General features: G+C 41.0%; 1 protein-coding gene across 2 annotated transcripts in view; it reads left to right on the top strand.

Annotated features, from left to right (window-relative positions):
• htr2cl1 (5-hydroxytryptamine (serotonin) receptor 2C, G protein-coupled-like 1) overlaps positions 1–22112 on the top strand; it is a 231268-nt gene that overhangs the window by 177263 nt on the left and 31893 nt on the right. For both annotated transcript variants that reach the window (XM_061710354.1, XM_061710353.1), the window contains one exon: positions 16687–16887. In XM_061710354.1, coding sequence (XP_061566338.1) covers positions 16687–16887 — 201 coding nt within the window. The remainder of the gene's footprint in view (positions 1–16686; positions 16888–22112) is intronic.

Genomic DNA, 22112 nt, shown 5'->3' with positions numbered 1-22112 from the left:
AGCAATTCATCAGGAGATGATTATCTTCTTATTTACTGGTTGATGTCATCTGTTATTTTGTATCTCGTGGGAAAAATGTTAACTAAAGGTGAAGTGATGGTGGATTACGAGTAGATTAGTGTAGCTTAGTGTAGAACATCAACACGAAGACAGAGAATACAGACTATTGTGTCATTTTAGGTCCGTGTACATCACAGCCATCTGATTTTTTTTTTATAATTTTTTTTTTATAATTGTGTTGACACTACAGTTGGTGGTAGTGAAGTTATTGTATATTTTTATATGGGGACCGCAATTTGATGGGCCCTAAGTTAGCGTCATACAGCCAGTTGCATATTGAGATCAACATCTAATTAAATGTGAGGTTTAGAGTCTCGTTTTGATGACAATTGCTTGTAGCTTGTTGTCTATGTTTCCATGGTTGGACAGAGGCAACATTCACACTTTTACGTCTCTTTTTTTAGGAGTTGACCGCAGAAGTGGGAATCTGTGATTATACGTCCTACTTTACCAGACCCTCTGCGTCTGACACAGTCTTTTTCTCCTCAGATCATGCCTAACACAGAATTTTGGGACTCAATTCCGAGCATTGCAGGATACCCACCTGCTGCAACATGCAGGAGATTTTGGTGTGTGTCACACCGCTGTTGAATAAGTCCTTGATCAAACTAGTATGTGATTCCAGCACCGCCATGCTAAATTAACTGCTGCTCGCAAAGCCCAATACTCCCAATGCCCCAATACTTAGACTGCTTAAACTGGGATTAAATTAATTTTTAGAGGGTAAAGAATATCTAAGAGACAATTTGTGATTTGTGAAACCTTTATTCTGTTATCAAAAAGGTAAAAAAAAAAAAGGGCCATTTCATTTGTCTAAATATTATAAATGTTTTGTGAGACCAGAATTTTTATTAAAAAATGATCAAGCCCAGATAAATGCAGAAGGTTGTGTCAGGGAGGGTATCTGACGGAAAAACGACACCAAACTACACATGTGAATCCTAAAACCCAGTAAGAATGAAAGCAAAGTGTACAATATAGTGGTGGGACCAGCAGTGTTGAATGGTTTAGGGATTGTGGCACTGAAGAAAAGACAGGAGGCAGAGTTGAAAGTGGCAGAGGTTCAAATGTTGATGTTCTCTATGGGAGCGACGAGAATGGATATGATTAGGAAAGAGTATATCTGACAGCGCCTGTATAACAGCGCCTGTTAGATGTTTTGGAAAGAAAGTCAGAGATACTAGACTGAGATGGTTTGGACATGTACTGAGGAGAGGTAGTGAATATATCGGTAGAAGCATGATGAGGTTAGAACGGCCATGGATGAACTTCAGACTTGGCCATAAAGCCATAATATTTCCCTCTCAGACATGCAAAGCTATCCATTATTCTCTTAACAACTGAATGTGTCTTCACGTCTGAATGACCCCTCTGGTGCTTTCAGTGGTGTAAAGTAACGAATTACAAGTACTTCGTTATTGTACTTAAGTAAGATTTTTGAGAATTTGTACTTTTATTGATACTTTCATTTTTCTGTACTTTTACTTTTACTTCGTTACATTTTCAAGTAAAAAATCGTACTTTTAATCCGCTATATTTAAAATTGGACACGTCGTTACTCGCTACAAATTAAAGAACAGCACAGCGGGGGCTGATTTATGGTTCCGCATTACACCGGCGCAGAGCTACGGCATAGGGTACGCAGCGATTTAACGCGGAACCATAAGGTTAAGGCGGACGGGAAGGAAGGGGGGCGCGTGAATATACCGAGAAGGAGCCGCAGCTCCCGGGAGAGTTGCGCCGCAGAGGCGGGCCGGAAGGCCGGAGGAACCGCCGTCGCGTCGAGTACCGATGAGGACTGAAGCCTGAATTATGGTTCCGCGTTAAATCGACGCAGAGCCTCGCTGTAGTGTACGGGCCCTGCGTTGGTGTAACGCGGAACCATAAATCAGCCTTGAGCAGCAGCCGACGCGTGTCCATGCGCACCATTCTTTGATTCCACCCCTTCTAAGGTGGTTTGGGCATTTAAAACTTCAAAAGTTTCATCCTTTATCAGCTGGGGTTGCTTAATGTTGTCACTGCATACTACAGGCTGGGGGTGGACCTGTCAGCGGGGCCAATGGGGTACAGCAGCAGTGATGAGCAAAGGGAGAAATTAAAAAGGGGTAATGGAAACAAACGCTAAAGGGGTCAGAATAATATCACCATTATTTAGAGTTGTAAGCAAATTCTTGGATTCTTCATTTCTTTGCAATCCTTTTGAAAATAATTTTGTACTTTGAATTTTGTACTTTTGTACTTTGTACTTTTTACTTTTGTACTTAAGTACATTTTACACCATGTACTTTTGGTACTTTATTATATTTAAGTTGAGGTACTTTTATACTTTTACTTAAGTAATTTTCTTAATGGGTACTTTTTACTTTTACTTAAGTAATTTTCAAGCAGAAAATTTGTACTTTTACTTAAGTACAATATTTTTGTACTTTTTCCACCTCTGGGTGCTTTTGCATAACGTTTTCTGTCACATAAAGGGACAAACAACCAATCAATACAGTGTTTTCTTATTAAGATTTCATGAAATGTCATCACCTTTTAAAGAATGATCATAATGTCTCTTTGACAAGTGGAAACCTTGAGCAGAACTCAGCTCATAAGAAAAAACTGTCATAAGAAAAAACTGCACTATTGTACTTGTGCACATGTATGTGGGCTTCAGGTCTTTTGGGTCAAAATTTATTCCAATCTGTGAACACGTTCTGCATTTTCAGCACCTTCCACTTACATGCCTATAGTCCAGCTTCACGGCTGGTTTCATTTTTTTAGGTGTTTGATTGCAGCCTTTAGGCTCAAGCACGCTTACAACTCCAAAACCCAAGAATGAAACAGATTCAGGAGATAAAGTTTAACATTAAAATTTTGTAGCTCATGCCACTGGGCATTTTAAATTTTTACATGTGAACTGACCTTTTGTGCCTCACATCTCCATGCAGCAGTACATTTTTGGAGAACCACTTGGAATTAATTGAATCTTTTCATATATTACTTACAAGCCGAGCACATGCAGGAGTAGATCTCAACATTGGTATTCATGTCTCTGCCTTTTTCTCACTTAGCCTTTCAGCTCCATTGTATCCTAAGTGCATCCTGGCCAAGCTTGTGATACGGAGACAGTGTTTGTAGCCGTCAGCCATCCCTCAGGAATACCAAACAGGACAAGGAGGACTGATTAAAGCTTAATAGGATATGCATGATCACAGACTCACTCTGTGTCTGTCGGGCTGCCAGTTCAAGCCCCTGCTGATTGCCCACTGCGGTAATGAGTGCTTCTCACGAACAAACACAGTGGGAATTTCTCTTTTAATTATAAAAAAAATCCAACAGGTCAGTCATTCTGCATCCTTCTGCAAAATGATGCCCAAACAAGCTGAGGATGATAGTGTGCCTCGGAGGCATTTGTACACACATCACAAGTTGTCCCAACTAACACATCTTCCATTTGAATTGTTAAGTCTGATCCATCCATTCTATCAATCTATTATCTATACCCGTTTTATCCTTTGCAGGGTCACGGGGGTCTGCTGGAGCCTATCCCAGCTCATTACAGGCGAGAGGCAGGGGTTCACCCTGGACAAGTCGCCAGTCCATCGCAGGGCTAAGTCTGATTCATATAATCCAAAAACTTATAGTGACTGGTATTTTTTAATGACTCACAACAAAAATTATTAGCATATTTCCACACTATAAGGTACGACGGAGTATTAGGGCCAAACTAAGACAAAAAAAATTGGAAATTACGAGAATAAAGTCATAATATAATGAGAATAAAGTCGTAAAATTACGAGAATAAAGTCATAAAATTACGAGAATAAAGTCGTAACATTACGAGAATAAAGTCGTAATGTTGCGAGAATAAAGTCGTAATAGAATAAAGTCGTAATATTATGAGAATAAAGTCGTAATATTACGAGAATAAAGTCGTAAAATTACGAGAATAAAGTCGTAACATTACGAGAATAAAGTCGTAATGTTGCGAGAATAAAGTCGTAATAGAATAAAGTCTTAATATTATGAGAATAAAGTCGTAATATTATGAGAATAAAGTCGTAATATTACGAGAAAAAAGTCTTAAAATTCCGAGAATAAAGTCGTAAAATTCCGAGAATAAAGTTGTGACATTACGAGAATAAAGTCGTAATGAATAAAGTGGTAATTTATGAGAATAAAGTCATAATATTATGAAAATAAAGTGGTAATTTATGAAAACTCTAACAGGAAGATCTACGACGGAGTATTAGGGCCAAACTAAGACAAAAAAATTTGGAAATTACGAGAATAAAATCATAATATAATGAGAATAAAGTCGTAAAATTACGAGAATAAAGTTGTAATGTTGCGAGAATAAAGTCGTAATAGAATAAAGTCGTAACATTACGAGAATAAAGTCGTAATGTTGCGAGAATAAAGTCCTAATATTATGAGAATATAATTTATGAGAACTCTAACAGGAAGAGCTTCTTCTCCCTGTGTTAAAATGAGGAATATTGAGCATCTTGTGAAGTTATATTTATATATTTATAATATATTACGACTTTATTCTCGTAATATTATGACTTTATTCTCGTAATTTTACGACTTTATTCTCATTACATTATGACTTTATTCTCGTAATTTCCTTTTTTTGTTTTTTTGTTTGGCCCTAATACTCCGTCGTAATAAGGCGCACCTAAAATCCAAATTTTTTTTCTCCAAAAACCGGCAGTGCACCCTATAATCCGGTGCATCTTATGTATGAATTTTGTTGTGCTTACTGACCTTGAACCAAATTTATGTGGTACACCGGGCTCAATAAAACCTGTCGAAATGTTTTAGTGCAACTTTGGTAGCGACGAAGCCGCTCCGCTTGACTGACTGTCAGACTTTCAGCTGACACATTAAAGTCGGTCATTGGTTGGATACAGGTTGCAACATCAGACAGCATTAGTTAACTAATAATGTAGCGCTAGCAAGCACCCATCATCCAACATCTAGTCCACGTTACCTTACTATAATTAAACGTCAAGTCCGCTTTAGGTTTTTAGCGTAAACCCAGTTTTCCAATCTATATCATAAACCAATTATAATCAACTCTTTTGTTTCGCTTTATATATGTTTTATCATGCCTTAAAACCTGGTGAGCCTTATGTATGAAAATAACCCTGTTCATTGATATTGTGCCTTGTGCGCTTATATATATATATATATATATATATATATATATATATATATATGTGTGTGTGTGTGTGTGTGTGTGTGTGTGTGTGTGTGTGTGTGGTGACCAATAAAGTCCACCATTTCTCTTCCAACCCACGTGTCCTCGTTCTTGTCCGGCTACCTTAGTAGCATGAGTTGGCTACATATGTGTGTGTATGTGTGTGTATATATATATATATATATATATATATATATATATATATATATATATATATATATATATATATATATACCACAAGCATCTTCCTAATTAGATTTTCTGATCTTTAGTTTACATTTTACACATAATTTTTATGAGAAGTGGATTTTAAGGTGTTTCCAAAATATGTTTTTTGCCCAAAAGTTTAATTTTTGTGTGTGGTTCAAAAAACGTTCTGTGACACATTTCAGTGTTTTTTTGTTTTTTGGAAACTCTTTATTTAAAACATACAACGCAGAGATGTTCATCCAGTTACAATTGCATTACAATCCTTCATAGCCTTTTGCTATGATATTACAAATGGTCAAGGATTGGCACCACACATTCCTAATAAATGTATCCCAGGAAAGGAATACATTTATTATGTATGTATGCATGCATGCTCCTTTTTGGGCCACTGGTTAAACCCAGAATCTATGACTGACTATTAAAACTCTGGGGTTTTTGCCATTTTAGTAGCCTTGCATACAGAATTTGACAGTTTCAGATTATTTTGTACAATTCACCACATTTTCATTGTTCCCTTGATCCACTTGTTCCTTATCTTAAGCTTCCCCAGAGCCGCATCATTCATCAATGGAAGTGATTCTAAAGGTGTATTTTAACATAGATTTTACTCCATCCCGACTCACACCGAATCCGTCTCTTTTGTTGTCCACATAATTATAGTTCTGAGTTGTGGTGCCCAGTAATAGTTTCTTAAATTAGGTCAATTTAACACCCCTTCCCTTCTCTTTTGTGCCGATAAGTGTCTGATATTTGATTATTGCTTTTTTTTTTCATATTCCACAAAAATGTGAGTGCTCCATGCCCTACAGCCACTTTCCCCTTACATGATAACATTATTTGAGTTTTAGCACCTTCTTTTTTCAGCTATTTCTGTAAGGGTCCCCATCCAGTTTCCTTCTTACCCTGTGTCCTGACTCTTCCTCTGTCACACGACAATCACCAAGCAACAAACTGCAAATCGTCTACTACAACATCCAAAAATCTCCCCGTTGGTCTTCCCCTTTATTCTCCTGCCTGGCAGCTCCATTTTAAGTGTCCCTTTACCAACATTATCACTATTCCTCTTCTTTATATGTCCAAATCACCTCAGTGTCACTTATCTCACTATATGTCCAATATATCTAACCATGGCCACCCCTCTGATCCTCCAATCCATCCTTAGCATTCCCAAAGAAAATCTTAACATCTTCATTTCTGCCACCTTCAACTCTACTTCCTCTTGCTTGGCAATTGCCACTATCTCCAAGCCATAAAGAAGAAATGGTCTCACTAATGTCTTGAAAACATTTACCTTCACCATTGCTGCTACTCTTTTATTATAGTCTATTATCTCTCTCTTCCATCCACTTCTTCCTGCTTCCACTCATTTACACTCTTTTTTAACATCTTTTTCACACTCCCTGTTATTTTCCACAGTTGACCCCAAGTATTTAAACGTGTGTACCTTCTTCCTTGATGCACTCCCACTTTGTTTGCAGCACCAACAATTTATCTCAAGTCACCACAATTCCATTGATATTAATTTCATGAGTTTGTTTGTAAAGCCAAATACTAAAGTGCATTTTTGTTGGAATTCAAATCACTAAGAGGAAAGCCTTGTCATTTCAAAAACGGCAATTTGTTACATTTGCAACAAAATTTGGCATCAATTGAGCCAATACTTTTATTTTTAATATGTGCCTGTATACACCAGTCGAGCCAAATAAATTAAATTACATTTCAAGGTAACACATGCTAAGATGGAAAGACAATGTAGATGCATTATCCAGACACTACTTATGCCAAATTGAATCTGCTTTTGATTTTTATATTGCTATGTAAAATTGTTGTATGTTGGAGCATAATCAAAAGTCATTGTCTTAGAGTCTTGGAAAGTCTTTGTTTTTCTTGAGCATTTTGGTTGTCCACAACTACCGAAAAGTACAAAACAGCCTTCTGTTAATGATTTCCTTCGTCATTGATCACCCCCAGCCCCTTTTTAAAACTGGAATACGATAAAACAAACATAAATCATGCCACCTGTGCAAGTGGAAAGCCGGTTCTCTATCAGACTTCATATGAAGATGAAGATCAAGATTGAAAGTATCATCCATTATTTCTCTATTTTTGCTTTGGGCTGACCAAACGTGGTTCCAACACTGCATTTCAGCAATTATCTAAGATGGAAAGACAATGTAGATGCATTGTATTATTATTATTATCTCCGATAAACAAACATTAAAAAGTGGAGAAAAATTGAAACAAAGATTAACACTGCAATTTAACTTTAAAGGCTTCTTTTTGAGTGTGGTAATTTCTGTTTTTTCTGTCTTGTTTCTCAAAACAAAAGTGGGCTCCTTGGTTCTTGCAGATGGGCAGGTCCATCTGGACCTGGAGATGACCATCTGGAAGTGATTTCCAGCAAGATTCTGGCTTCCATCCGTCTCAATGTGCAAAGGCACCGCTCAAATTACTGTATGCAGCTCGTTTTCTTTCACATTGTCTCTTCTGAACTCCATGCAGTTTATGAATAAGTTTATGAGTAAGGGCCTCTACTTATTAAGTTTGGGTTTTAAAGAAGGCACAGGATGTCCTTTTTTAGCAAGTAAACACCATTTTCTGAGGTCAGAATTTAATTTGTATTACATATTGTGTCAAAAAATAAAAAGCACAAGGTGCAGCAGCTAGACTTTCAATGATGTTTTAACACATGTGTAGAAAGTAGCTAGTTTTAGGGGGCGGAGTCCTACAGTCATACAGCTTTGTGCTACCTACCTTTAAAGGTATTGTGACATCATTTTTAACATGCTTTTAACACTATTAAAAGTCTTGGCCAACATCCCTCAAATGTGTCTAAAAGAGTGTAACAAGAAAAACTTCACTCTAGTACTCTTTTCCTGGCTTTTTATTACAGTGTTTTTTTGCCCCGTGAAAAACGCTTCCTTTCCCCCCTTTGCTGTCAATCATTGCTCCGCTCCTCCTCCAAACCTCCTCCTCCTCCAGCCATACGCTCACAGCGGCGTCGGAGAGTTAAGCCGAGAGCGACAGGCGAAGCATGCACGGAAAAGCAGGAGGGCGAACCACAGCAAACAATCATAAAAATAAAGGCATGCAAGCAGCACTGTCCCCTTATCTTAAGACCAGTCAGTGGCCGCGGGTCTTCTTAGCAGTTTTCCTCCGGTGATTAGAACAAAAGAGGCTCTAAACAGCTCCTTGTTAAGCCTCATTTATGGTTCCGCGTTAAATCGACGCAGAGCCTACGCCGTAGGGTTCAGCGTATGGTGCGCGTCGCCGCGTAACCTTACGCCGTAGGCTCTGCGTCGGTGTAACGCGGAACCATAAATCAGCCTTTATGGTGCGCTGGAGAGGAGCGGAGGCAGGGAGCTGGGTGGAGGGGGCGGTGATTTAGCGGATCGTTACGTAACGATCCGCCACCAAACCAGATGCGTCGTTTTTGCACAGTTATGCGGAAAATCCCAGAAAGCACACAATACACTGAATGTTAAAAGTTTGTTGTTTTTTGGGTGTAATTGATGTCAAGACACCCAACAAAACACAAAAAATCAAGAAAAATGTGTTTTTCATGTCACAATCCCTTTAAGGTACAGAAAATAGAGCCTGATAAGAACTTTGGTGAAAAAAATGGCTGGGAAGCTGCATAATTCTACTCTGATCTGCATCTGTGATGTCAAAGTGACCCACATGTTGAATAGCTTACTGATGACATGTTGTTTGGCCTAATATGCTCAAAATGAACTGACAGGGGTGAGTTACTTCAGAGTCTTCTGAGACACTCAAACATATGCTCCCATGCGCTGACAATCATTATTACTTTTTAATAATAAAGCCCCCTCAACCCATGAGACACTCACAAATCATAACCAGTGGATTACTGTTGTTCCATTGTAGGACTTCAGTTAGTTTTCTTTCCCCATTCCTCCTTGTAGATATTATCATTGAGTGACACAAGATTACTAGTACTAGAAGGTCCTTTGACAGCATGGGCCAGTTGATGTACTTAAAGCATCCAGGGAGCTTTATTTCTTGGAAACCAGCATGACTTCAGGCTTAATGAAACACCTCATCATAAATCCCCCCTTGACTGTTTGTGTTTGAACCATACCATCTTTGCATCATGAAAACCTGACACTCTTGAAGCGTGAAGATAAAAAAGAAAAAGATCATATTTAAAAAGTGGCACGATTTAAATTTAATCGTAGTTTATTCTAGAAAATGTATTTAGTTTTGGCACTTTTGTGCCTCTCTGTGTTGTACCATTAGAGTCCAAGGCACTCACTAATCAGAGGAGTAAAGTCTTTGTGTGTGTGTGTGTGTGTGTGTGTGTGTGTGTGTGTGTGTGTGTGTGTGTGTGTGTGTGTGTGTGTGTGTGTGTGTGTGTGCGAGCATGCGTGTGTGTCACCCTGTGCCTGACCTCCAAAAAGTTACGCAAGCCGCCTCTTACTCTGAATACACAAGCCTGTGATTCATTCCAGATTCATCACAATTATGCAGCCTGTACCACAAATCAAAGACTAAATTAAGCAAAGAGTGTGCGTGTGCGTGTGTGTGTGTGTGTGTGTATGTGTTTGCTTTTCTGCCTTTTGCGCAGGTTGTGTCCTTTGTCAAGAAAAAGGACTGTTGTCTTATTAGCTGCAAGAAAGCTGAAAAAAGAGAAAAAAAAACAACACAGACAGACCGTTTATGTGTACTGTGATGATCGTCAGTTAAATAAATCAGTAGTGTGCTGGTCTTGCTCACAAGAGCTGTAAAGATTAGGGATTCACTGATACCACTTTTTTCCAAAACGAGTAGTGTACGAGTACTTGAATTTCAGTATTCACGATACTGATACCGAGTATTTACACCATTACACATAAAGTTGCTTTTAATTTTTTTTTATTTTTCCACATATCGTATGTACAACATTCCTCTCCGCGGCTGGGGCTTTCGCAGGACCGTTTCCCTGGCGGCCTTCGTGCCCCCAAGCGCAGACCGTCGTGACGCCCGGTTGCGACGTGCGGGCCCGCCTGGGGTCTCCGCGGTGAGAGACGAACGGAAGGGAGTGCCGTCGTCTCCGTTGAGCCCCCGCTTTCGTGGGGCGCGGCTGCCGGTGGACTCAGGTCTCCGCGCTGACAGCGTCCCCCCCATGCCTGTGAGCCGGCGGAGTCGGACGCACGCTCCGACAGGGGGTGGCGGCGGATGCGCCCGGCCACCACGCCAGAGCTCCGAGCCGGGGGAGAGACGGGAAAGAGAGATGGGGTGGTGGCCTCTGGGTCACCCTCCCCTGCTCCGCTCTCTCTCTCTCTCTGCGCTCACCTAATTATTATTCTCAGAGGAGTCAATTCTTCATGTATCAAGCGATAATAAGCAACGAATAAAAGCCTTTCAGAGATATTCACTCAGTCTTTGCAGATTGCGGCTTTATATATTCAATATTGTAGAATATATATTTTGAAGAGAGAGTTCAAGAGGGCGTGAAACCGTGAAACGTTGCTTGTGTTGAAAGCAGTAGATATTGTCCCTCCTCTCGAGAGTTTTGCTGCACATAATTTGCATTCTGCCTTGTTTTTATTGCTTTCATTTACCTGGAAATACTTCCACACTGCTGACATAACTCCTCGCTACCCGCCTTGCAGTCAACTGCTGTCAACTGCTGTAAACTGCGCGTGCTGCCGTAAAGTGGCATCAGTGTTGTGGTATCTGTGGCAATTTTATGAGTACGAGTACGAGTGGTTATGCCCGGTATCGGACCGATACCCAATACCGGTATCGGTATCATTGCATCCCTAGTAAAGATATATAAATCTTATTAAAAAAAAATAGACTGAAATTTTAGGGCAGTGAACCTTCTCCCCTCATTAAATGTGGAACATGTAATACAGTCGCACGTAATTTATAAATACTATTAACCGAAGAAAGTATCTTTAGTAGTGACTAAAATAAATGACAGGATTCATTTTATGAGTTTCAGTAATTATAGCTTTGTTTTGTTTTTTTCTTCGACAGTTATATGTTTTGAAGAAAAGAAGGGATGTAAAACACCCCCAGGATAGCATTCAGGACTGTAAAGCAGCCAGAGTACCATTTAAGCAGATTCATTGTGTGTGCTGACAAACTCTCACTTGGTTGCTGCCAAAATGGTTCAGCTTGAGTTATTGTTAGTATGGAGTAATTTAATTTTCTTTCTTTTGTGGAGGGATGAAATTGGGACCAGCTCCTGGCTGTGATCTCACTTTAGTGGGAAGCAGCTTCCCTGGCGGTTTTGGTTCGGACTGGCTCCCTTTTTAGTTGGACGGCACCCACTACACCTCTACTAAGTATGTGGTCTGAACTACGGGTGTGCCATGAACATCCACCAGAGCTGTTGACTGATAATCAGAAAGTATCGGTGTACTTGCACGCTCTTGACAGTTTCCCATCATGTGGTTAGTAAGTACTCAGTATGCATACTCAAGAGAATGGACTAGGTTAACTAACTCTATACAATAATAACTGTTCAGATGAGTGCAGTTATGTAAAGAATGCACATGACAGCACAACAATGGTGAACCTGAACACAGGGAAAAACATTATGTCAAGGTTGACATTCCCCCCAGCCTTCAGTTTCTGTCTTGCCCCGCCTGTGTCCCATCTGCCCTGATTGTGTCTGCACCTGTGTCTCGTCATGTCTCGTTATCCCCTCAGTATATCTTGTCTTGTCATTCCTTTGTTCCCAGTCGGTCCGTACTGGTTCTTCCTCCATGTCTCCTTGTAGTTTTTCCCAATCCTGGTTTTTTGTTGATCCTGCTCTGCAGCGCTTTTAGTTCTTGTTTTTTGTGAATAAACCCCTTTTTGTTGAGAACTCCTGCCTCCGGCCTCCTACTCTGCTCTCCTGCGCTTGGGTCCTCAGCTAACCTATCTTGACAGAACGGTCCGACCAGATGGACCCAGCGGGAGAGCGCCTCACACTTGTGGAGTTCTTCTGCAGAGAAGCGGCTAAGAACATGCGCTGGGCCGAGGAGGAGTATTGGGACCACCTTTGGGGAACACGCCTGGCTCTGGGTGGGCCCAGGAGCCTGCAGGCTCAGAGGAGGCAACGACGACGGCGTCAGCGCCAGCGCCAGCCCCAGCTCCAGTTCCCGGACGCACCTCCCCATGTCCCTGTGGTGGTCCCGGACGCACCTCCCCATGTTCCAGTGGTGGTCCCGGACGCACCTCCCCATGTTCCAGTGGTGGTCCCGGACGCATCAGCCCCTGCTGGACTGTGGGGACATCTGGGATCTGTCCCTTGAGGCGGGGCCAGCGCCTGGGACCCGGGTACCCCCGCAGCCGGCGCCTGGGACCCGGGTACCCCCGCAGCCGGCGCCTCGGACCCGGGTACCCCCGCAGCCAGCGCCTCGGACCCGGGTACCCCCGCAGCCGGCGCCCCGGACCCGGGTACCCCCGCAGCCGGCGCCCCGGACCCGGGTACCCCCGCAGCCAGCGCCCCGGACCCGGGTACCCCCGCAGCCATGTCAAGTTCCAGAGCCACGTCAAGTTCCAGAGCCACGTCAAGTTCCAGAGCCACGTCAAGTCCCCGAGCCACGTCAAGGTCCCCGAGCCACGTCAAGGTCCCCGAGCCCAGCCAAGTCCCCGAGCCCAGCCAAGTCCCCGAGCCCAGCCAAGTCCCCGAGCCCAGCCAAGTCCCTGAGCCCAGCCAAGAGTCCCCGTCACGCCCCCCGCCAAGACCCATGCCAAGACCCAGGCCTAGGCCTCGGGGACGCCCCCCCGAGCTGTCTCGCCGGTCTGCCCAGTCCCCAGGACGGCCCCCGGAACGTTGGCCATGTGTTGGCCTGGGCCCTCCTCCAGGCCCCCTCCACCCGCCCTGGGTGGAATGTCCATGTGGGACATCTGGGATCTGTCCCTTGAGGGGGGGGTTCTCTCAAGGTTGACATTCCCCCCAGCCTTCAGTTTCTGTCTTGCCCCGCCTGTGTCCCATCTGCCCTGATTGTGTCTGCACCTGTGTCTCGTTATCCCCTCAGTATATCTTGTCTTGTCATTTCTTTGTTCCCGGTCGAACCGTATTGTTTGTTCCCTCCATGTGCTCCAAGTTTTGATCCCTGTTACTTTGTGTTTTTGATCCTGCTCTGCAGCATTTTATTTTGGTTTTTGGTGGAATAAATCCTTTTTGTTGCAACTCCTGGCTCCTGCTCTCCTGCACTTGGGTCCTCAGCAAACCGAACCATGACACATTATGACATCATATCATAAAATGAACTCTCCTGTTAACTACATCAGCCCACTTCTGTGTCCCAGACCCTGAGAAAATGATCAATCACGAATCATGATGCTCCTTCCACCATACTCCACCACTGGCATTCCTCAGGTCAAATTTTATTTTGTCTCATCAGCTCATAAAACATATTCTCATTAGAATTGCAAATTGTCGAGGTTGGAGAGCAGGAGCAGGAGCTTCCTTCCTGTTGTTCTAACCTGATCAGGAGAAATGTCTTCCAGGCTTTAGCTCCCACTTTTGGGTTTTTCTCTACCTCCTTCTCCAAAGTGTCTTTGGAGTCATCTTGGCTGGTTGCCCACCTCTCGGGAGAGTAGTTACAGAGCTAAATTGTCTCTGTTTAAGGACAGTTTATCTAACTTTGAACTATCCATTTCCCTCCCCTTTTGCATATAATCTACCTTTGAGCATATGTCTTAAGAGAGTTCCTCTTTGTGAGACCAGGTTAACATCAGCAGATGATTCTTGTGAACAGCAAAATGCATAAAATGTTCTGTCTTCAGTAAACAAAGTATTTTTAAACTTCACCTCAGTTATTTCATTATCTGGACTCCAGATGAGCAACCGACTGACACCAATCACCTCTAGTAGGGCTGGGCGATATATCGAGTATACTCAATGTGTCGCAGCTTCTACTCAAAATGACTATATCGTGAATATTCGAGTATACATTGTCACGCATTTGCTTTTAGCCGCGGGCATTAAATTACAGGCTTTTCTCACTCTCTCGTCTCATCGCTCCTTTTCAGAGAGATAAAACAAGCGCACCTAGTTACATACGTCAGTCATGTGCGTGCAGTGTTATACGGCCAGCAGAAAGGTGTCGGCGCTGCTGTCCGGGACTGCCAGTGAGTTCCACCTAACTTTCCCAAACTCGGCCTGTTTGCGCCGTGAGTTCATCCGCGCGGTTGCTTCGCGCGACGGACTCTTTTCAAAGCAAACTGGGACGGTTTAGTAAAGACGGGAGGGGATGTTTTCTCCTCGCACGACGTGCACAGCTCTCTGGAGAGCCGAGGAGCCGCTCAGTGCGACACACATCCGCGTGCCGCTGAGCTTTTCTCTTCCAGAGCTGAGAAACGTCACCTAGTGTTGCTTAAATATGGCCACATGAAATCAATCACTATCATCGAAACAAAGTCAAACAAGACTATATGACGTCATATTTCTAAAAGTAAGTGAAAGTTATGCAAAGTAAAGGAGGAGAGGATGAAACATTGCAGTCCCTACACCTACAATAGTCTGAATATAAAGGTGCTGTAAAGGCCCTCCTGCTCAGAGCACTCATCCTGGTAAAACCAGGTAAAACCAGATAAAACCGGGACCAGAAGATGTTCCTAGCAGATGTTCTTCAGACGGGGAGTCAGAGTGATGCAACGTGCACTTTCTGTTTTGAAATGACACTTTTTATGTTTGTGCCACTCACTGCTTAGTAACTGTTTAATAAAAACAGTTTTGGTAAATTTGACTTATTCCAGCTTTTTGCACGAAAGTTTAAAATTACCATATATTAATGCAGTATGAACAAGAATGTTTTAATGTAGACATATATAATCATCATACTGGTGTGATTGTAGCATCAAAGTGTTAATTCAAGGCTAAGGCAAAATATCGAGAGATATATATTGTGTTTCGTGACATGGCCTTAAAATATCGAGATATTAATAAAAGGCAATTTGTCTATTTAATGGGTGTGTTTAATAACTTACAGTATGCACATTGTGTACATGTATTATAGTGACTTAAATGAAAATCGGGTACATTTTCTGGTTAAGTAACGCTGAAAATCAGTTCAGTCAGTGAACTCACACAATTAAAACTTAATATTTTTGTTTGTTTGTTTGTTTTGTGTTGCAATTATTAAACATACTTGAGTTTTTATGTCTAAGGGCCAATCTATTTAATCACCGCTTATTAGCTATCCATAGAGATATTGGGTAGTGATGACAATAATTTATTCCCCATCTAATGAATCAAATCTGACCTACAGGTAGAAACTGGGGAGGACATGGGATTTTTAGAGTGGCAGCAAGCTTGATGATACATCAGAGAGTTCTGAAGGCCTGTCAGAGAAATGCCTTTTCATCCTTCAATAGATTTAAGTATGACATGGAGTTATTGGAATAAACCATCCAGATGGAATAAAACAAGCAGAAAGCTTCTTGCATATTTATCAACTTGTTTATTTTCTGACAATGATAATGAGTTCTTATTGGTTCTTTTGAAAATATTGATTTCAATGCTCATTTGTTCATGTATTAATTTCATGTACTAATTGTTTATCATCAATTAAATAATTACATAATTGCAGATGTGACTGCACAAAAGACCAGATACCATCTGAGAAAAAAAGTGTATGTATATATATATATATGTATATATATATATATATATATATATATATATATATATATATATATATATATATATATATGAATGAAACATTCCTGTTTTAATGCACAAGTGTTAACTTACAATTATAAAATGCAGAGAAAAACCACTTTAGATCCTTTATCCCTTCAGAGTATTACTTTACAATTTAAAATACTGGCTCTCTAATACATTATCTAAAAGCACAGCTTTACTTTCCTCCTGGGATATTTTATCTTCAAACAAATTATCTGCCCTTAAAATCTAGTCTGGAATAATCCATGTAAGACACCTTTTTCTAATTACCCTGTGTCAGCAAAACACATAAATCCTGGAATCAAATAATTTCTTATATCTGATCAAGCTTGCAGATCGTGCAGTTCTTTTCACTTAGAAGTTCTTAAATTGATTAGAGTTTTGTCTTCCTCTCTGTGAAGCCTCTAGTCACTTCACAGTCTGTTAACTCTGCCGTTCACTCATCCAGGCCCTCAGTAAACACTACATATCAGATAACTGTAGCCAATCTATTGGACTGAAAACAGCAGTCAGATCAGAGTTTTCATCAGCTCACAGTAACCTGCCCAGACTGTATAATACTCTCTTGTCTTCTCCCTTACCTCTCCTCCAGACTACGCCTGGCCTCTCCCAAATGCCCTGTGCCCAATCTGGATCTACCTTGACGTGTTATTCTCCACGGCATCCATTATGCACCTCTGCGCCATCTCTCTGGATCGATACGTCGCCATCCGCAACCCCATAGAGCACAGCCGCTTCAACTCCAGAACCAAAGCCATGATGAAGATCGCCGCCGTCTGGACCATATCTATAGGTCAGCATGCATGCTAAACACTTGCTTCTGATAATGCACACACACACACACACACACACACACACACACACACACACACACACACACACACACACACACACACACACACACACACACACACACACACACACACACACACACACACACACACACACACTCACACTAACAGTTACTCTGTTAAACGAACGGAGTACCGTAACTTTGCATACTCCTGATTGTTAAATAAAATTTCCAATCTGGAATATAATCCAGCATATTACACAGACTCTTTTACACGGTTGCATTGTTTACATTTATGCTGTCAAGAGAAAGGTGTTTATTGATCCTGGATCCTGGTCCTGCTCAAGGTTTCTTCCCTCCTAAAGGGGAGTTTTTCTTGCCACTGTTTGGTTTAAGGTTTTTCTCCCACTAGGGGAGTTTTTACCTGCTATTGTTTATGTTACGTTATGTTATGTAATAATTGCTCAGGGGTCATGCTCTGGGTCTCTGAAAGCACCTAGAGAAAACTTCTGTTGGTACAGTATAGACGCTATATAAATAAATTGAATTGAAACTTGAATCTCCTCAACTTCACCCCACCAGTGTCACTAAAAGCTGCCTCTTTTTTGTCATTTCTGACTGCAAAATGAGCTCAACCAATTTAAACTGACAAACACCAGCGTTTCACTCTTCTGACAAGTAAAGGGTAATTTTATTGAACCACAAAAACTGTCTTGGATACAGCTTATAGTCGTGTTCATCGGAAGCTATAATTTTCTGCCCCAATGCCGGTGTAATGGAGGCTGTTTGTTGACGGTGCTTGTTTGACAACTTCTCTCATGAAATGCTCATTACATTCCAGCAAGTGCAGTTTGGTCTGAAATTAACTTCAAAGAGGTTATTTATTTCTACGGTGTTCGTATGGACACTGATTCTTATAATTATAAAGAGGAGTGTCTTGATTTTGAAATGTGCCTTGATCGGCCAGTTTTAGATGATTGGATGATGATTCATCATGTGATGCTTTACAGTAATCTTCTGAACCAGTGATCAGCTTCTAAAATGTTTATTTTCTTCTCAAAAGGAACTACTTTTGTCAATGCAACTATGATGTTTACACTGCCCTCTATTAGTATTCTAGCAATTATTATCTTTCTGGTTTAACTAAATGTATTCTACCAGTGTTAAAAAAAAAACTGATTTAGTTTTTAGGGTAATGTTTTCGGCTGGATTTGTGTTTTTGTGGCGTTCCCTTGTATTGCTGCCACATTTGGGAGCTGATTGTAATTACATTTAAAGTTTGAGTAAAGCAGAACCAAATTTATGCTCTGAGGGAGTCAGATTACAAGAAAATGAACATCTCCTCCAAACATGGAAAACTTCATCAAGTATTTGAAATTAGTTTTCAAGATTATAATAAGCACTCCTTCCTTCCTGCTTTGAGATGCTGAGGACATCTGACTGCCAGGTGTCTGAATAATTGAAATGGGCCACACTAACAGATTTGAATATTCAGATTACCTTCCCTCTGTGGACTAAATTAGCAACATTGTCAAATTGTCCAGCTTCATAGTGAGGCCATCTCCTGCCAACAATCCAGAGAAGGAGTGGGTCAGTCTGGGGCAGCGACATACCCATTAATCACAGCTGCTCCTGTTGGACGTTTGTGAGCTCCCAGGTGAAATATAAGAGAGAGTGTTGGTGGTGATCGTCAGCAGCAGTCTGTTACGGACACTCTGCACACTGAATAAATATTTTAAGGCAGTACTGAAGACCTGAGAGCATCATGCATTGTATTCCATTAATTTCCTGTGAGTATGGTTCTCTCAGTAGGGAACAGTAGCCCTTTAACTTAGGGGTGGCGTTGATCTGATCACGTGATCGGAAATCAGGGCTGATCACATTATTTCTGAAGGATCAGGATGAGGTGGACATTATTTAATTTTTTTACATTTTTATTTTACTAAATTACATTATTTATTAAATTATTCAGTTTAGGTTTAATAATTTAAGTTTTTAATCCCCTCGTGACATTTCTTCGTCATGAAAGTGACTATCAAAAAATGTAATCACGTGTCATTAAAGACTTTTGTAGACTTTAACTTCAAGGCTTTCATTGTTCTCACTCTTGTCACCGTGCAGCCTGCACGGCCATACAGTCACAGTAGGAGACCTTTACCTCTTTGTGTCCAGACTGCCAAAACAATCATGCATTCACAATCCAAAGCTGGCTGATGTTGTATTGGCCCCGCGCCACTGAATAATAAATGACAATCATTATTTGCATATTATTATAATTGATTTAATAATTATAATTATGTGTGAATTGGTGCTGTCATCAGGACACAGGAGGAGTGTTGGGATTGTGGCATTCAAAATAAGAAAAAAAGTCGACAAAAGAGTTAATTTGAGTACATTTGTATTCCTCTCACCTGAAGCATGCATTACAATCATATACAACTTGTAAAGCCAACGTCTTTCCTTACTAAGAATTGGACATCATTGGCTGACTTAAAGGTAAAGAAAGCAGGCTACTCAGCATTTCAAAAATGTTTGCAGTTTGGAAATATTTTGAATCGGACACTGGATGCAGTGGTACAACAGCTTCTATTGTTTGCAATTTCTTTTTTTTTTTTTTTTTTTTTTTTTTTTTTAATTGATCTTTTTATAAGAAACAACATACACTTAAAACATGGAAACGTGTAGTCGAACAGACGCATTATACATTGTCTCCTTTTTTTTTTTTTTTTTTTTTTTTTTTAACACACAAAACCTAACAAAGGAACAGAGTCTCTGTAGCGTTAAAAATAAATAAACAGATGAGCAAGAAATGAAACTGGAAATAAATAAAACATAAAAAAAAACAAATTAAGGAGATGAAAAGAAAATTAAGGGAGGGGGGGGTCAGTCGGTGGGTAGAGTCTTCAACGCGGTAAAGTGGTCTATGAACGATTGCCATTTGTGAATGAATTTAGCTGAGTTGCCTTTTACGGAGTATCTCACCTTCTCCAATTTAAGAAAAAACATAACATCACTAAGCCAAATAGAAATAGACGGGGACCTGGGGGATTTCCATAAAAGTAAGATACGACGTCTTGTTAAAAGGGATGTGAAAGCCAATACTTCTGACTGTGTGTGGCTGATATGTGAGGAGTCAACAGAGAGTCCGAATATTGCTAAGAGAGGGGCCATAACAACTTTTTTACCCAGAACTTTAGACATGATCACAGAATAATCACTCCAAAATTTCTGTAACCTAGGACAGGAGAAAAACATATGATTTAAATTGCAGGGAGAACCCTGGCATCTGTCGCATAAGTCTGCAACATTCGGATATATTTCCGATAGTCGGGATTTTGATAGGTGGGCTCTATGCAGCACCTTAAATTGAATAAGTTCTAGTCTAGCGCAAGGCGTGCTAGATCGTATGCTACAGATAGCTTTATCCCACAGCTCCCCTGTGAAGTCAAGGCCCAACTCTCGTCCCCAACCCTCCCGAGCTTTATCTACAGAATGATCATCAAATGTCATACACAGTGCATATATCTTAGATATCAGAGACTTTTGACTGAGTTTCATAGTTAGAAGATCATCCCACGGTTGGTTCGCAGGAAGGGAAGGGAAGCATGGAAACAAAGCAGAGGTGCAGTGTCGAAGCTGGAAGTAGCGAAACAAATGGGAGGCAGGCAAATTGAACTTTGACCTCAGATCTGAGAATGTGGAAAAGATACCATCCTTATATAGATCCCTGAAGTGCTTAATGCCCCGGTTGTACCAAATCATAAAAGTGGTGTCTATTAGTGATGGAGGGAACAGATGATTCTTAGTAACAGGTGTATAGATGGATGGAGAGGCAAATTTAAAGTGGCGCCTAAACTGTGACCAAATCTTAAGGGAGGAAAGCACCACAGGGCTATTTGTAAACTTAGAGGGATTCAATGGTAAAGAGGAGGAGAGTAGGGCCGTTACAGAGGATGAAGAGAGTGACTGAGCCTCCAATCTGCACCATAATAACTCAGGAGACTGAAGCCAATAAATTAGTTTGTGAATATGCGCTGACCAATAGTAAAGCATAAAGTTTGGTAGTGCTAGACCCCCATTAAATTTAAATTTTTGGAGAAGCGAATACCTCACTCTGGGTGTCTTACCGGCCCATAAAAAGTTGGAGACAATTTGGTCAAGTGATTTAAAAAAAGATTTTGGTAGAAATAAAGGAGTGCATTGGAACAAAAAAAGAAATTTAGGCAATACAGTCATTTTCACTGTGTTAATTCTTCCTATCAGCGACAGTGGTAGGGAGTTCCACCTCTGTAAGTCCGCCTTCACTTGAGTTACCAGTGAGGAAAAATTAGCGGTGAAAAGAGAGGGCAGAGTGCGGGTCACATTAATCCCTAAGTATCTAAAGCCCGACGGGCTGAGTTTAAAGGGGATATCAGATTGTTTGAGTTGTAAAGCAGAGGAGTTTATGGGGAAGCATTCACACTTGTTAAGATTGACCTTATAGCCGGAGAAGGATCCATAATTCTTCAACAGAGATAATATTGGTGCAATGCTGGTTAAAGGGTCAGATACATATAAAAGGAGGTCGTCTGCATAAAGTGACAATTTGAGTTCCACATTGGACCTAGAGACTCCGCGAAATAGAGGAAGAGTTCTTAGAGCAATTGAAAGTGGTTCGACAGATAGAGCGAATAGCAAAGGGGAGAGAGGGCAGCCCTGTCTCGTGCCACGTGATAATGTAAAATAAGTGGAGTAGTTGTCATTGGTGTGAATGCTGGCCTGAGGGGAAGTGTAAAGAAGTCTAATCCACGATATAAACCTGTGTCCAAATCCGAATTTATGAAGTGTTGCAAAAAGATAATTAAATTCGACACGATCAAACGCTTTTTCAGCATCAATTGCGATAACAACTTCAGGGAGTGGAGAAGAATCTTTAGAGAGAATCACATTAAGAAGTGTACGAACATTATAAAAGAGCTGGCGTCCCTTGATGAAACCATTCTGCTCCTCAGATATGATGCTAGGAAGGATCTTATCAAGACGAATTGCTAGTGCTTTGGCTAAAATTTTGACATCCACATTCAGTAAAGACAAGGGCCTGTAAGAAGTGCATGATTCAGGGTCCTTGTCCTTCTTCAAAAGGAGGGCAATGGACGCCTGCATTAAAGAGGGAGGCAATGAGCCATGATCAAGGGACTCATTGTACATTGAAAGTAAAAGGGGGGCTAATTTGTCTTTGAATTTTT

The sequence above is a fragment of the Cololabis saira genome, chromosome 20 (genome assembly GCF_033807715.1).
Source record: "Cololabis saira isolate AMF1-May2022 chromosome 20, fColSai1.1, whole genome shotgun sequence".
Lineage (NCBI taxonomy): Eukaryota > Metazoa > Chordata > Actinopteri > Beloniformes > Belonidae > Cololabis > Cololabis saira.
The sequence above is the reverse complement of the archived record's forward strand: the minus strand, read 5'-3'. Positions and strand labels throughout refer to the sequence as shown.